Source organism: Phocoena sinus, chromosome 6, assembly GCF_008692025.1.
Source record: "Phocoena sinus isolate mPhoSin1 chromosome 6, mPhoSin1.pri, whole genome shotgun sequence".
Lineage (NCBI taxonomy): Eukaryota > Metazoa > Chordata > Mammalia > Artiodactyla > Phocoenidae > Phocoena > Phocoena sinus.
This window is the reverse complement of record NC_045768.1, coordinates 58,830,437-58,845,068: the sequence shown is the minus strand read 5'-3', so window position 1 is coordinate 58,845,068 and position 14,632 is coordinate 58,830,437. Positions and strand designations below refer to the sequence as shown.

The 14,632-nt window shown below is 40.4% G+C and overlaps 1 protein-coding gene across 1 annotated transcript in view; it reads left to right on the top strand.

Moving 5' to 3' along the window:
• PTPRD (protein tyrosine phosphatase receptor type D) overlaps positions 1–14,632 on the top strand; it is a 527,692-nt gene that overhangs the window by 465,517 nt on the left and 47,543 nt on the right. Inside the window, 1 exon segment of the mRNA XM_032635461.1 lies at positions 2,492–2,667. Within this exon segment, the coding sequence (XP_032491352.1) occupies positions 2,492–2,667 (176 nt within the window).

The window sequence follows — 14,632 nt, the reverse complement described above, 5'->3', positions numbered from 1 at the left end:
TCACACCCACCTCCTCTGTCCTCAGACGTGTTGTTCAGATACATTCGTTATCATCCTTGATGAGAGAAAAATGGCATAGTGCCCAGCTGATGCATTTTCTGAGTCATTAAACCAGATTTCTCCATTTCTGAGTTTTCTTGGAAAAAAGTTTTCTGTATTTTGGTAGCGGAGTGAGGCTCTTAGCCAGAATTCTTTCTATCAGTTCTCTAATGTTAACTGCTAAATTAAATTATTTAAAGTGGGCTTTTCCTGTATTATAATATAGTCTCATTGGTGGCTCAGAACCAAATCCTGTGGACATGTAGATGTGCGTGCTTCCCCAGTGGTTGTAACCTGAGGACTTTATTTAAACTGTCCTTTGAATCTACAGTAATTTGGTGTCAGGGAGGAATAGGATCTTTATCGACAAAGGGCTGCCAGAACCCCAACTGCTTCTTGAGTAGCTATAATAGATGAATAATGTTACAACCAACCGTGCATTTCAGTTTTTGCTCAAAAGGCTTTTCACTAATGCTGGTGGTATTCCATATCCATGTGTTCATCTTGGAGCCCAGCAGTTTCCATCTGACTTTCATTACTTTTTCTTGAGAGGATCAGTTTTACAACTGGAATCAGAAAAGCAGTCAAAGTAATTGCAAGTGGCAATCAGTGAAACAGAGTAATCTTAGCTTGGGAACATATGTTCCATTATAAAGAAAATATTCTTTTTTTTTTTTTTTAATAAATCCAAGACTAATATTTTCCCAGAGTAAGAAGGGACCATGTACAGGTTCTATTGCTACCTCCCTGTAAAGTGTTGGTTCCCCTTCAGGGATAGGCAACTCATTACCTCTGGAGGAAATCTATCCCCTTTCTGATTCTGACTTTTATTATACTGGAGATGAAATTCATCTCTCTGTAGTTACATCCTTCAGAACGAAAAGACTTGGGTCTCAACATAGTAAACTTCAACCTCTCTTCAGACACTTATGGGCAGCTCTTATCTCCAACCCCTATCTTTTTGCCAGGTTATAATATATATTCCTTTCTCATAAGGAATAGCTTTGATTTCCTTAATCATTCCAGCCACTCTTCTTGAAAGAAGCTCAAACTTCCCCCCCCATACCCCTTTTAAAGCTGTTGTGCTGAAGGAAAATTAGACTTTTAATCAGAATATCTGTATTACATTACAGCTGTGCTACTTATTAAATGTTAGAACGGAAGCACAAAATTTGCTCTTTTTGTCACTAGGGATAGCAAAGGTGAATAAAAGAGATGTGGTCTAGAGGCACATAAAACAAGCAATAAGCAAATTAACAAACAACTAAATATGTAATTTCAATGTGTAATAAGTCATATAAAGAGTTGCCAAGAGGGTTCTTAGGTCCCAGGGTATCGAGGGCAGGCCTTCTGAGATGGAGGCTGAGTGTTTTCCGATGGGAACGAGGCAGAGAGTGTTGTAGGATGTGGGACGGTACTAAGCTAGCAATGTTTTCTAACAAAGTCAGCGTTTAGAAGCAGACCAGCGTCTAGAGTTTAGAAAGCGAGGAGGTGAGTGGGACAAGATGAGTCTGGAGAAGTACAGAGTTTAGCCGTTGTTTAGTCTGGAGAGGTACAGAGTTTTAGCCTTTGTTTAGTACAGAGTTTAGCCAGAGTGTAGCCATTGTTGAGAGTTTGGATTTTATTTAAAGTATAAGGGGAAGCCATTGTTGGCTTTGAAGAAGAGACATTGCAGCGTCTGAAATATATTTTTAAAAATTGCTCTCATACTAGATAGAGAACAGACTGCAAAGGACAAAGCAGAAGCGGAACCACCAATTAGGAGGCAGTTGTCATAATCCAAGGAGAGATTTCATGTGATACAACAACCCGTTGAGGTTTAAATGAGAAGCAGTACCCTACAGAGGTTAAGACACAGATGTAGCAGACTGCCTGCCTATAATTAAACCAGACTCCACCAGCGTCAGCAAGCTCTGTGCACCTCGGTCTCCACCTCTGTGAAAGGAAGATCACGACAGAACTTCACAGAGTTGTGAGGATTAAAAGAGTTTATATATGAGTTTCCTCTTAGCTAAATCTGGAAAGAATTTTTCACTGTTATGACATGTTCCACCCTATATTGCATTTACAGGCTCAGGCATTATTTTAGTTGGTTTTTGTCTGGAAACGAAGAAGAGAATGAGTGAGGAAAGTGACCAGATAATTGTTTATCCTCCTTTGCAAGCTATATTTTTCTGATGCAATGGAGAAAACAGCACGTGAGAGAAAAGGCATTCTATGGACAATTGGTTGTGTTTTTCTTTCTTTGGAGTCCACTTTGTCACATGATAAATACCAACATTGCATTACTCTAACGTAATGGTTCCAATAAGACCTATTTTTGATCTTGTTTAAAACCCAAACTTTAATATCGTGTGACTCCTCTTAATATAACATTGTCATTAGGGCATGTCCCAGGCTGTTTTCTCTTGTGATATGTTCACCTCATTGAATAACACTCCTTGTTTTACAGGAATCCCAGGAAGTGACTATGTGAATGCTAACTACATAGATGGCTATAGGAAACAAAATGCCTATATTGCAACACAGGGATCTCTCCCCGAAACATTTGGGGACTTTTGGAGAATGATATGGGAACAACGGAGTGCCACAGTTGTTATGATGACAAAACTAGAAGAACGATCCAGGGTAAGGATGAATATCTACCTTCTCCCTTTCAAAATCTTCCCTCAGATAGTTCCTGCACTGCATATTTAATTCTGGTCAGAATCTAACCTGTCTTTAAGCTTTGACTTTGTAATAGACACTAATTGTGAATGAGCATCAACAGCTTAGATTAAACCATTCTTTAACATTCTTTTGCATCTTTCAAAAAGGAAATTCTCTCATGTTATGATGTGTGTGATCGCTAAAAGAAGAAAACAGCACTCAAAGAAGTAGACAACTTGGTTAGAAAAAATAAATATTAACTTGGACATCTTTGTAAAATCCACATTGAACAAGAACACACTGACTATGGGGGAGAATCTCACCATATGTACTTCCCAATATTTTCAACTTTTTCTTTCTCATAATCTGCAGTGTAAAATCTAAAATTCTGTGAAAGAGGCTCTTTTTAAAAATTATTCAAATTAGCATAAATTAAGTCAGGGCAGCCAAAAAAATGATGTTGGTTAATACACTGCTGAGAAAACACATAAATGTGTAGAGGGCATTTTGTTAGTTTAGCCTTCTCCAAAATGAATAGATTTTAATAATGGAGTCATTGCTTAGTAAGGTCCAAGAAAGGAGTTTTATTCATCATATGGGTCCAGTATTATGGAGCACGGCACATTAGTTAAATGATCTTGATTTGCAAAACTAGAACATAATGGGTAAGCAGGATGCCATATTCCCAAGTGAATATGCCAAGTGAATATCGTAGCCATCTGATGAAAATCAATCTGTAACCCTGAGAATTTAAGGAACAAGTAAGTCTCTGACAAATCACTGAAGACAGCACATACTCTCACTGTATGGGGCCTTCGGGGCAGAGTTTGAAACCACTGGTAGAGGGCTCGTTCACTGGGGTCACAGTACTATCAAAAAGGATATTTAGAAGGAAGCCAAAGCCCAGCTCCCCATTTGTTGTGTGACAGTTGAGATTTTTTCAATGTTCTCCTAAGCTCAATACATGGCAGTTTCTCTTAGCCCCAGTATGTATATGAGAGAGGAGTTGTAAGCTGCTCAGGAGATTCATAAGGGAAAAGCTCAGACTTAGGAAAATATAAAAAGTCCCAGCTGTTACCTTAAAGCTGGGAAATCAATAGATACAGTGCACAACTTGTTTAGCAAACCTAAAAAGCAATCAGGTCTTTTCAAAATGTGAATTCTACAGAAATATTGAAATATTGTCTGAAAAGAATTTAGATAAAAACTTTGATGGCTGCGAAGACGTCTCTGTGTTATACTTTACATGCAAATGCCATTCAAAATGGATGCAAATAGATCCATTATTGACTTGTACTCAGGGTAACCCCTATCTAGCAAGCCCTTGCTTTAAAAACAATCCCCCGCCCAAATAATTATTGGATATAATTGTTAATCATTCTAACAATGCCTAACATGTATTGGATACATTGATATTTTACAACAACCCATGAGATAAACACTTCTGTGATTTCCACTTTATATATGAGTAAGGCCAGGACATTCCAGAAGGTCACCTAAGCTCATTCAGTTACCAAGGTCAGAGTGAGGAATTGAAGACAGTCTGTCTCCACAACATCTGTGCTTACCCACCAGGCCGTACTGTCTGTTAACACTTCTGTGAAGCGGAGACAGCTCAACTGTTATATTACAGCACACATGTAAATCCAAGCTACTCCGACTGTTCTGCCTGGAGATACTGGCTGGTAACAAGCAGTCATTTGCAAAAGCTGTTTTCAGTAAAACACACATTTTTATCTTGACACTGCAGGCCTTCATTAAGCCATGCACAGAAACTTGTTTTGAAATAACCGAATGGAATTCTGCCCCTTTTCTCCCTAATTGCTTCTAATAATAAAATTAGTTCTAACTGGCCCCACTGCCAGTGCAACATCTGATGGTAATGAGCAATTCTTGGCAGAAGGCATTGTGACTTAAATACCTACAGTTTATCTTTATGTTGCAGGCTACCTTTTTTTCCCACCTCAGACAGAGAAACTTATTTGGAAGTTACTAAATGAGCCTCTGTTTGCTCTCTTCATTAATTACTCTTTGCTCTTGCAAGTTAGCTTTCTCCTTTGTTAAATGACCTGAGGAGGCCAAGTAAAGTGCTGTCTTGTGATTTTTATTCTGCGGTGGTTCAGCCTGTACCCAAACTTATGATGACGTGCATAAGCCAATATTTAGAAATCTCAACCATCATCAACCTAATCATACAAATGAACCCTGACCCCCAAGGCCCAAAAAGGCATTTGTTCTCCAGTCTAGAACACTTGAGAATAAGGGACCAAATGCCCTAGAGAGAGCTAACAAAGCCCTGGTCCTTCAAATTATCTCACCCTGTCTTCATCTTCCTGCCTCACATCCTCCACTCCACCTTTCCCCTGTCCACTTGCTGTTTCCACCGAAGTCCCAGGGAGGAAGCGGAAAGCATTCCTGGATTCTCAAAACAAGAACATAGATTAAATTTTGCTATAAAAACAGTGTTATAAATAGTGGTTAGTTGTTGCTGAAATATACAGCTCCATACTTGGGGAACTTTGTGAGTTATGTGGGCTGACCTGGGGACTCAATTCCCAACAGCCAAATTCAAAGTAGACATAGGAACTAGCCTGGCTTTACTTAGAAACAGCCTGTAGTCCCTCTTATAAAGAGAGGAGGTCCAGGTAGTTTACACAAATCACCTCTCCAAGGGCTGAAGCTTGAAATTTCATTATTTGGATGAAGGCTTAGGTTCCTGAAATAATATTCATCCCCTTGGCTTGTTGAAAAAAAGAGGCGTGTATGTGTGTGTGTGTGTGTGTGTGTGCGCGCGTAAACACTTCTGTGTATTACAAGTAGGCAGGAATACCTGTTAACTGGAGTGGGAAAGAGAAAGGAAAAGGAAAGGGAAGAGAAGATAGCATGATATTACACAGAACTCCCTGGGGACACCACCACTAGCGGAAGCTACCTGACATAGTTCCAGGTAGGGGTGCCTTGCAGTCAGATGTCTGTGTTTAGATCCCGACTTTAGTGCATACTAGCTATGAGACATTGGGCAAGCTGCGGGACCCCTCAAAGTCTCCTTTCTCCTTTTTCGATTACGTGAAAGGGTTATGGTTATTGTGAGTATTGCGTGAGACAAGGAATGTGACACGGTGGCTCAGTGAGTCTACACTATTATCTTTTGGTTGAGATAGAGCAGTTGGAGGCTTTACCATTATAACTTTAGTCTCCCCTAAAGCTGGCTTCCAAATAATTCAAGTTTTGTTCCCAAATGAAATGAGTTTGTTTCTCTATGGTTGACAATGAATCCTAACCAAACTTAGAGTCACTGCACATGGCGAAATGTGCCCACTGTCCCCAGGATGGCACAACCATGCATCCTAGTCAAGAGGAGAGTATAGCTCAGAACATGGGGTTCTTCTGCATTTGCCTTTGACAGAGTCTCCCGAATGGAGACCCTGACACAGGGAATGTGTTAATCAGTCTACAAAAGACCACAATAGAACATTCTGGCTGCTACTTTCACATATCTTGAAGAATACAGTATGAAAATAGTGAGTAATGTCAACACGAGTTACATGTAGTAATAATTATCACTAAATATAATATATTCTTGATCCCACATTTCCTTCTGGTTCGGTTTTTCATCCTCCTTCCTCATTCTTTTTTATTTGGTGATGCTAGGGAACTCTCCCTTTAAAACCTACCTCCTGTGTTTTCCACCCTCTTCTGTACCAAGGCTCACCCTCACCATCTCTCTGTGGTTGATACAGCAGCAGGGCTTGTAACCTCTGCTGAGTTAGAATAGTTCACTCAAGCAAAAGGATACTGGGTTCATTAGCATGTGTTAGACATTTCACTGGTCTTTTGTTAGAGAATTGACCCTTTTTAGCGTTTGCAGGGCTAAAGAAGCCCTTTACAAGTGTGAGGTATGGCTTAGGGCTTAAGGTGGCCATTTGAAAACTTAGGTTCTCTGATTTTTCAAATGCCATCACTCTTCCCTCAAATGTGGCCTTGAAGGAATCCCAAACCTAAATCAGGAGACTATTTCCACGGTTGTACATTCACCACTTATCAACCCTGAAGAGAATATGTGTAAGTTGAATATCTTCTTTGAGTTTCATTAGAATGAATATATATATATATATATATATATATATATATATATATATATATATTATAAAGCTAAAAACTAGAGATTTTGAAGGTAAAGTTTGATTGCTGCCTGAAAATGCACAGCTCAGTTTAAAGCCTTGTATACTGTGTGACATGAGGCACGGTTAGTGGGTTTTATTCCACAGTTTCCATCTTTTTGGCCAAATCCTCTCAAGTTCTGCAGAGTTCATTGAGTCTGCAGCGAGTCATTCTTCTGACCCAGAATGTGGTCTCTAATTGTTTCCATGTTTCATAACATGCCAATAAGCACATGAATTGGTTTGGGCAACCACATGGAGGGAAGAAAAAGTTCGGAAAAAATGAAGCACCGGTAGGAGAGCAAAATGTATACAGCTGGGATTTCCACTCCAAGGGTGTTATTTGTGGGCAACTGGGACACATGGTTGGCAAGCCTCACTTGAAGAATTGGAGTCTCTGAGGTAGGATTTGCCAAGGTGATTCCTGGTCCAGGAAGCTCTATTATTTAGTGGGTGATTGGTCACTTTTTTTTTTTTTTCCTTTATCTATCTGTTTTTTGCTGTTTCTCTTCAACTTTGTTTCCCATCTTGAGGTATACAAGACAGAGGGAACGTGTACACCTATGGCTGACAAATTCTTGAGCAGCCTTGATTAGTGTTAGAGGGTGAAATGGCTTCACCGAGGTTAAGGGATAGTTGGCTTTCACTTGTCTTCCCAGCCTGCCTTCAGTCAGTTCCCATAGTTGACACTTATTGTTGATTCATGTCTTGCAAGTTTTATAGTGGGAGTTGATTCACTTAAAGAGCGATTATTGTGGTGGTACTTACTGCTATAAATGTCAAGGATGGGAGTGAAATTTTGACACCCAAAAAATGGGACATGATTTGAACTGTCATCCAATGTGGACCACATTGATTAGTGGTAAAAGCATAGAATTAGAAGTGAAGAAGTCTATACTTGGTTTCCCAACTCTCTAAATCTCATCTTCTGTTCCCAAGTAGAGAACCAGACAACCCAGTTGATGGCACCCATTGCTAGAGCAGATCAAATGTTCTGTGCATCACGACTTGCCTTAGGCCAGGAACAGGAAAATCCCTGCTCCGGTAAATATGGTTGTTTGTACTAATGAATGGAGATTAGATGCTGTCAAGCCCAAAGGGACCAGGCTGGCATTAACTACACTATGGTAATAGTTTAGGGAGTTAAACTTGATGCTTGGCCAGTGGAGCATTTCTGACCTAAAGATCACTCATTCTTCCTGTGTCCTCTCCATTCCTCGAATGTCACCATAGTAAATTTACCCCAACAGAGAGTGGCAGTGAGCTGGAGACACAGTCACACTTGCTTCTGTGGCTGAAGGCAATTCTGGGCAAAAAACAGCAAAAAAGGAGATTTTGATCAAACGTTTTCTTGTTTTTCTGTAAAACAAATCTTGAGATTCTTTTCAGATTATGAGGTCCTTTTGGGTTAAAAGTTGGCAGAATCCCGTTGAAGATTATAAATGGCAGTATTATTGTTTTCATTGCCGTTATCGGTTTCGGAAGGCCCAGCCTTGGCCAGTGGCAGACTAATTCTTGGTCCCTCTGGTTTGTCAAGGTTCGGTAAGTTTAATGGAGAGCAAATGCTTTCCAAATGCCAGGTCTGTGTCCTTTTCCAAATAGAACTGGAAGTGCCAAAGGCCTTGAACATTTAATTTCTCAAACTGCAGCCTAAAGCACTGCCTATCTAGGGCAACAGAAACTGCTTTTTCCTTAAGCAGCTGTAGGGACGGCAGTGCAAACACTGCCTTTGAAGTCTGCCTGATGTATGGGATTGTTTTTGAAAAGTGGTGGATACTTAATGTATATAGGACACTGGCAACAAAAAGAATGATACTCATGTTGGCAACCTAAAGGATGTTTGGGTCCTTATCTGGCAAGTTCCACACTTTTGGTTTTCTCTTGTCAACAGACACAGTGTCAGATAAAAGAGAAAGAATCCCACCAATTTCTTAACTGTTTGTTCGCTTCCTGGATTTTCTACCTTCTTTGCCCATCCCCCCTTCTCTATTTAGAATGGCAGTCTACAGATTCTGGCTCAAAACATTCCTATTCAAGTGAATTAAGCAACACAGCCCAAGGAATGAGCTGGACTGGGTAGGGGAGATGCAGCTGTGCTCCCGGTGACATTGTGCAAAGCCCCTCTTATTCTCCACATTCATGTTTACAGCACTCCCAGGCTGGACTGTCACGTCTAAGATTTTGAGAAGTGTGGATTAATTTCTATGCCCAGGCAAGGCAGATATTCAGCTAGTATGCACCAGTATAGTTCTACTGGGTGTTAAAATATTGAAATGTATCAGTACTGGCTGGTATACAAACATTATCTTTTTATTGAAACTTTGTCATCTAATGATATTTCTCACTGGCAGTGACACTGGAGCATTGCTGGACCACAGGCAGCCACTAGGCAGACAAAGACAGATGCAGAGGTGCCAGTAAGGCTGCATGGAGCGCCCAGCCACTGCCAGGAGTGATTGGGGCTGAGGGGCAGACTCCACAGACCCAAACCATGAGGGAAGGGTTGATAGCCAAGTGCTCTCTGGACATGAAAGAGAGCCATTTCACACAATTTTCCTCTGGCTACAACGAAGTGCTAGACACTGGAGATATAATAGGAGAAATCATTGGAAAGTTCAGTGCAGCTCCCTCTGTTAACCCCTGGCAGACACGTTGTCTTATTCTGTTCGGGCTACAGTAAGAGAATGCTCTAGACTGGATGGGTTATAAACAACAGAAGCTTATTTCTCACAATTCTGGAGACTGGGAAGTTTAAGATCCAGGTGCCGCTTCCTAGTTCATAGAAAATTGTCTTGTTGTATCCTCATGTGATGGAGGGGTGACAGAGCTTTTATACAGCACTAATCCCATTCTATGAGGGCTCCACCCTCATGACCTATCACCTAGCAAAGGCCCCACCTCCTAGGGGCTTCCCTGGTGGTGCAGTGGTTGGGGGTCCGCCTACCGATGCAGGGGACGCAGGTTTGTGCCCCGGTCCAGGGGGATCCCGCATGCCACGGAGTGGCTGGACCTGTGAGCCATGGCCTGCACGTCCAGAGCCTGTGTTCCGCAACGGGAGAGGCCACAACAGTTAGAGGCCTGCATACCGCAAAAAAAATAAAATAAAATAAAATAAAAGGCCCCACCTCCTAATACCATCACATAGGGGATTAGATTTCAATGAATTTTGAGGGCACACAAATATTCAGTCCATAGCATACATCAAACAAAAGGGAATATCAGGTTTTTAAATTAATAAATGGTTTAGAAAGTGTTTGAACAGTTCAATGAACTGATAAGCAGTTTTATAATGTATAATTTGGTTTACTTAGAGAATAATTTTTTCAACTTTATGGTTTTATTTATGAAAAGCTATTTATGCTGGTAGTCAAATGCTTTAATTTCACTCTCATTTCAAGTATTCCACTGCCCTTGATTCTCCTCTAAATAGTGGTCTGCAAAGAGAAAATGAAAAGGGGAAATACACAAACTAGGTAGTTTTGCCGTTTGAAAGTAGATACGGCTAAATATTGATATTAGTTCAGTGGAGAGAATGACACTATTACTGCAAGAGAAGAGAATCACTGAGATGATATCTCCTTATTTTGGAAAAAAACAGTTCAGCATAATATTCTTGTGTCCACTAAAATATATCCTAATATTTATCTGAAACTTTCATTATATCTTCCCTTATTAAATGTGTGTTGATAGTTGTGTGTTAACATTTCCTTTTTCCCTATATTAACCCTGATTTGCATTATCTAATGTTAACATACTGGCCACTCCTTATAGAAGAATCCTCTGCCCAAATTTACTAAATACTGATTTCCAGCCATTCTCAACAATAGTTATGGTTTTCCAGGTATCATTTACTGTCTATTCTAAATCCTTCTTTGGTTAAATAACCTGGCCCTAGGCAGGCTTTTCTAAATAACATGTGGCAAATGCATTTTGGTTCAGTGATGCTGGGACCCTTTGGAGGTACTGGTTTGTTGCATTTAGAATTCTGATGCTTTGCCATGCTGCCATGCTCAATAAGGCTTTGTTAAATTGAAATGAGGAGCTTTTGTTTTCATAAAGTTTTAGGCTATTTAAAAATAAGCCAACCTAGATCACAGTATAGTTGATTATAAAGTTGGCTTGCACGTGTTGAGTGCTCATGACGTGCCAGGCCATGTCCAAGATAAGCCATGTGGAAGCAAAAATGGAACTAGAAGGAGAGCATTTCCCCCTAAGCACAGTCAGCAGACCTGCTGGATCAAATCCTACAAGATAGGGCTTCCCTGGTGGCGCAGTGGTTGAGAGTGTGCCTGCCGATCCAGGGGACGTGGGTTCGTGCCCCGGTCTGGGAAGATCCCACATGCCGCAGAGCAGCTGGTCTCGTGAGCCATGGCTGCTGAGCTTGCGCGTCCGGAGCCTGTGCTCCGCAACGGGAGAGGCCACAGCAGTGAGAGGCCCGCGTACCGCAAAAAAAAAAAAAAAAAAAACAAAACTCCCCCAAATTCAGCCAGGAATCTGAACTGTCTCATTCAGTTTAGGCCTCAAGTAGAGTTACTGGGCAATGTTTCTAAACCACAGCCTGGGTAGTGAGTTCTGTTCCTCTCCTTTTCTACCTCAGAGTCTAGTACATTCTCTTCTCACAGCAGACTGGGGTCCAGGTGCATTAAGGGAGTTGTTTGCAATCTCACAACTACCTACTTGAAAAAACAGGAAATGTAAACACACCTCCATATTTAGTCAGTAAGGCTGATGGATTGGGGGCAGGACTACGTTTTTCACTATGACCGTCCCCATAGCCACTCACACCTTACCGTCCATCTAGAACATCCTAAATACATATCTGCTGGGATTAATAACGTATTCATTTCTTCCCATTCAGAATGTTTATAACAACCACCACAAAAAAATTGAGAACATAATCTACTTAATAGTTAATAACAACTATTCCCATTGGATACCTATTTGTGTTGGCCGTTGGGTTCAGAGTTTCAGGTACAAGATTTTTGAGCCTTACAATAGCCCTGTCATGCTGGAGATAATCATTCCCATTTTCTAGAAGAGGCCACAAGGCTTTGATCCTGGAAATAGAGAAGCAGCTTACTAGCCAACCAGTGAGACTGCCTGGCCTTCCATGACAGTCCTGAAGGCCTCTTGTAGTCACTTCAGAATCACATCAGAAATCAGTATTTTTACTCACTAGCTCTGGCCTTCTCGTTCTATATACCCAAAGGGGAGCCTCCTACACGTCTCAGTTCTCACACTCAGCTCTACGAATGAAGCCTAACAAGTAGGAACTCTCTAGAAATACCTTCTGAGGTTTTTCTCCCAGGAAAAAAGTGGTGGGGGAGGGGAGTGGTTATGGTCAAAAAAACATCTCAAGAGAGGAGAATAGAGCTAGTTCATTTGCATAACTGATTAGAAAGAAATAACTCCTATTATTTTCCCGCATCCTTTTAAATTTTTTCCTCACTAGACTTCTGACTCGCTCTCTCTAACATTAAAATCAGAAATTATTTGTTTAGTGTACGGCTAAAAACGAAAGGCTTAAAGGAGTATTTGTCAGTAAGTCTAAGCCCTTAAATTTAGCCCTGAGAACTTGGGTGAAACCTCTGCAGGCTACTCAGAGAACGAGGTGGAGTGAAGAAGTGCCGGGGTCCTCGCTACTGAAGGGAAGAACGTGTTGCTGTAGCTGTTCAGATAGCTCAGGGAGCGCTTCTAATCCCACTGCTGAGACTGTATGTGTGCATGTGTGCAGGCATTAGAACGTTTATTTTTTCATAAACTCCCCTTGCGAAATACTTCCTGAGAGAAAACGGCAATGTTTAAATATATTGGCTTCTTAAAAAATGGCTCCTAGTTTCTACAGTTGCACTTAAAACATTTTAGAGGATTTCTTTTAGTCAAGAGTAAGGTTAGAGTACATTATTTAAAATGAGTACAAGAACTTTTGTTTTATTCTTTTAGCTAAAAATGTTCACAATATTTACTCCTTATAGTTATGTTTTGTGGTAATTTTTTTTCCTAAAGACGTCAGAGTCTAAGCCAAAAATAGCTGCAGTTCTTAAACTTATTACTAGAAGTATGAGAATAATTAGTATAAATTTAAGTTTTCCTACATCTTAGGTATGGAGTGGATTTGTAGATGGAAAGTCACTCAATAATGGGGTCATTTTTCCAGAGGTCACATAAAGGCTGGCTTATGGTTCTTTTTTTTCCTTTTCCTTACCTCACCAAAAGGTCTGAGGATAACCAATTCCCAGCTTTGAAACATAATAACATTGAATTGGGTTCCGTACATTGTACTGACCTTCTAGTTCATCTTGTTGCATTAATTTGCCCGCCCTGGCGGTGTTTGTCCTCGTGGGATTTGACCTGTTGGTTTTGATTTGAAAGGGTTGATGTCCAGCTGAAACTGTTAAATAATGAGTTTGAGTTTCTCTCTTGCTTCCTGAACTCAGTACATTGCTGGCATCCCTTCAATGCTGCAATAAGAGGCCTCCAAAGTTTCTTTTGTCTTTTGCAGTGAGACATCAACTTGACATCTATTTCATGGTTTAAAACGGAGCCTTTGACTTAATTTATGTGATTTTTTTTCCATCTGAATTATGGCTACTTAAGTAGTGTTGGTATTAGGGTAGTAGCCTTTGCTAAGTTTGTCCAGATACGACTTGGGTTTTAATGGATGGCCAGAGGACATATAGAGGTACCCAACCCTGGTCTTGCTACATCAATATTCTCCTTAAAGAACTGTCTTTCCCTTGTGTTATTTTTAACTTAGAACATATGACAGAAATATAAAACAGAAGAGGGCTTCCCTGGTGGCGCAGTGGTTGAGAGTCTGCCTGCCGATGCAGGGGACGCGGGTTCGTGCCCCGGTCTGGGAGGATCCCACATGCCGCGGAGCGGCTGGGCCCGTGAGCCACGGCCGCTGGGCCTGCGCGTCCGGAGCCTGTCCTCCGCAACGGGAGGGGCCACAGCAGTGAGAGGCCCGCGTAACGCATAAAAAAAAAAAAACAGAAGAATATTTTGTGCATCTAGAAAATGCAGGTCTTTTAAAAAAAATCTTACTAAGACACAAAGTCTCCATTTTACTGTGAACCACTTTTGTTTGTTTTTCATAAAATAGATAATGTCTGTGCTGAAATAAAGGCACAGAAGTCAAACCTTGAGAATGCAGTCTCTGCTTTACTATGTAACTGTACCTTCTTTTTTATCTAGTCTAGGAAATTGTGTAGAGGATTAACCCTCTCCCTTTGCAGAACATCCAGTATCTAGAAAGAGGCTGAGTCCTTTGAGCAGCAGATGCTTTAGGTGTGAAACAGAAAATTACAATATTATTCACAGAATGCTAGTAATATTTATATTCAACATAAAAGCAAATAATTATCTAGTAATTCTATTCACTGGGCCAAAAAATTCTAGTATCTATGGTAATAATGCCTCATTGCTTTTGTTTAAATCCGAAGATTGTAACTTTCACATATTTCTTTTTCAGGCAGAAGATGTACTTTCTAATATAAAATACTACCAGATTTCTTTACCTAGAGAAATGTATTTTAGTTGGCTTCAATTAAGAAAATACTCCCATTTTTTTTTCTTTTAATGTGATATAGAAAGGGTAAATATATTCTGATCTATGGTCTTACTAGAAAATATAGTGATGTCTTTGCTATTTTTCATTACTCTTTTTAATGCCCAAAGGACACATTCAGTAAATTTGAAGCTTACTGCAGACTTGGAATTATTCTTTGTTGAATGTTGAACTACTTGGGTTGAAAACTTTTTATGCGCTTTTGTTGTTCAAC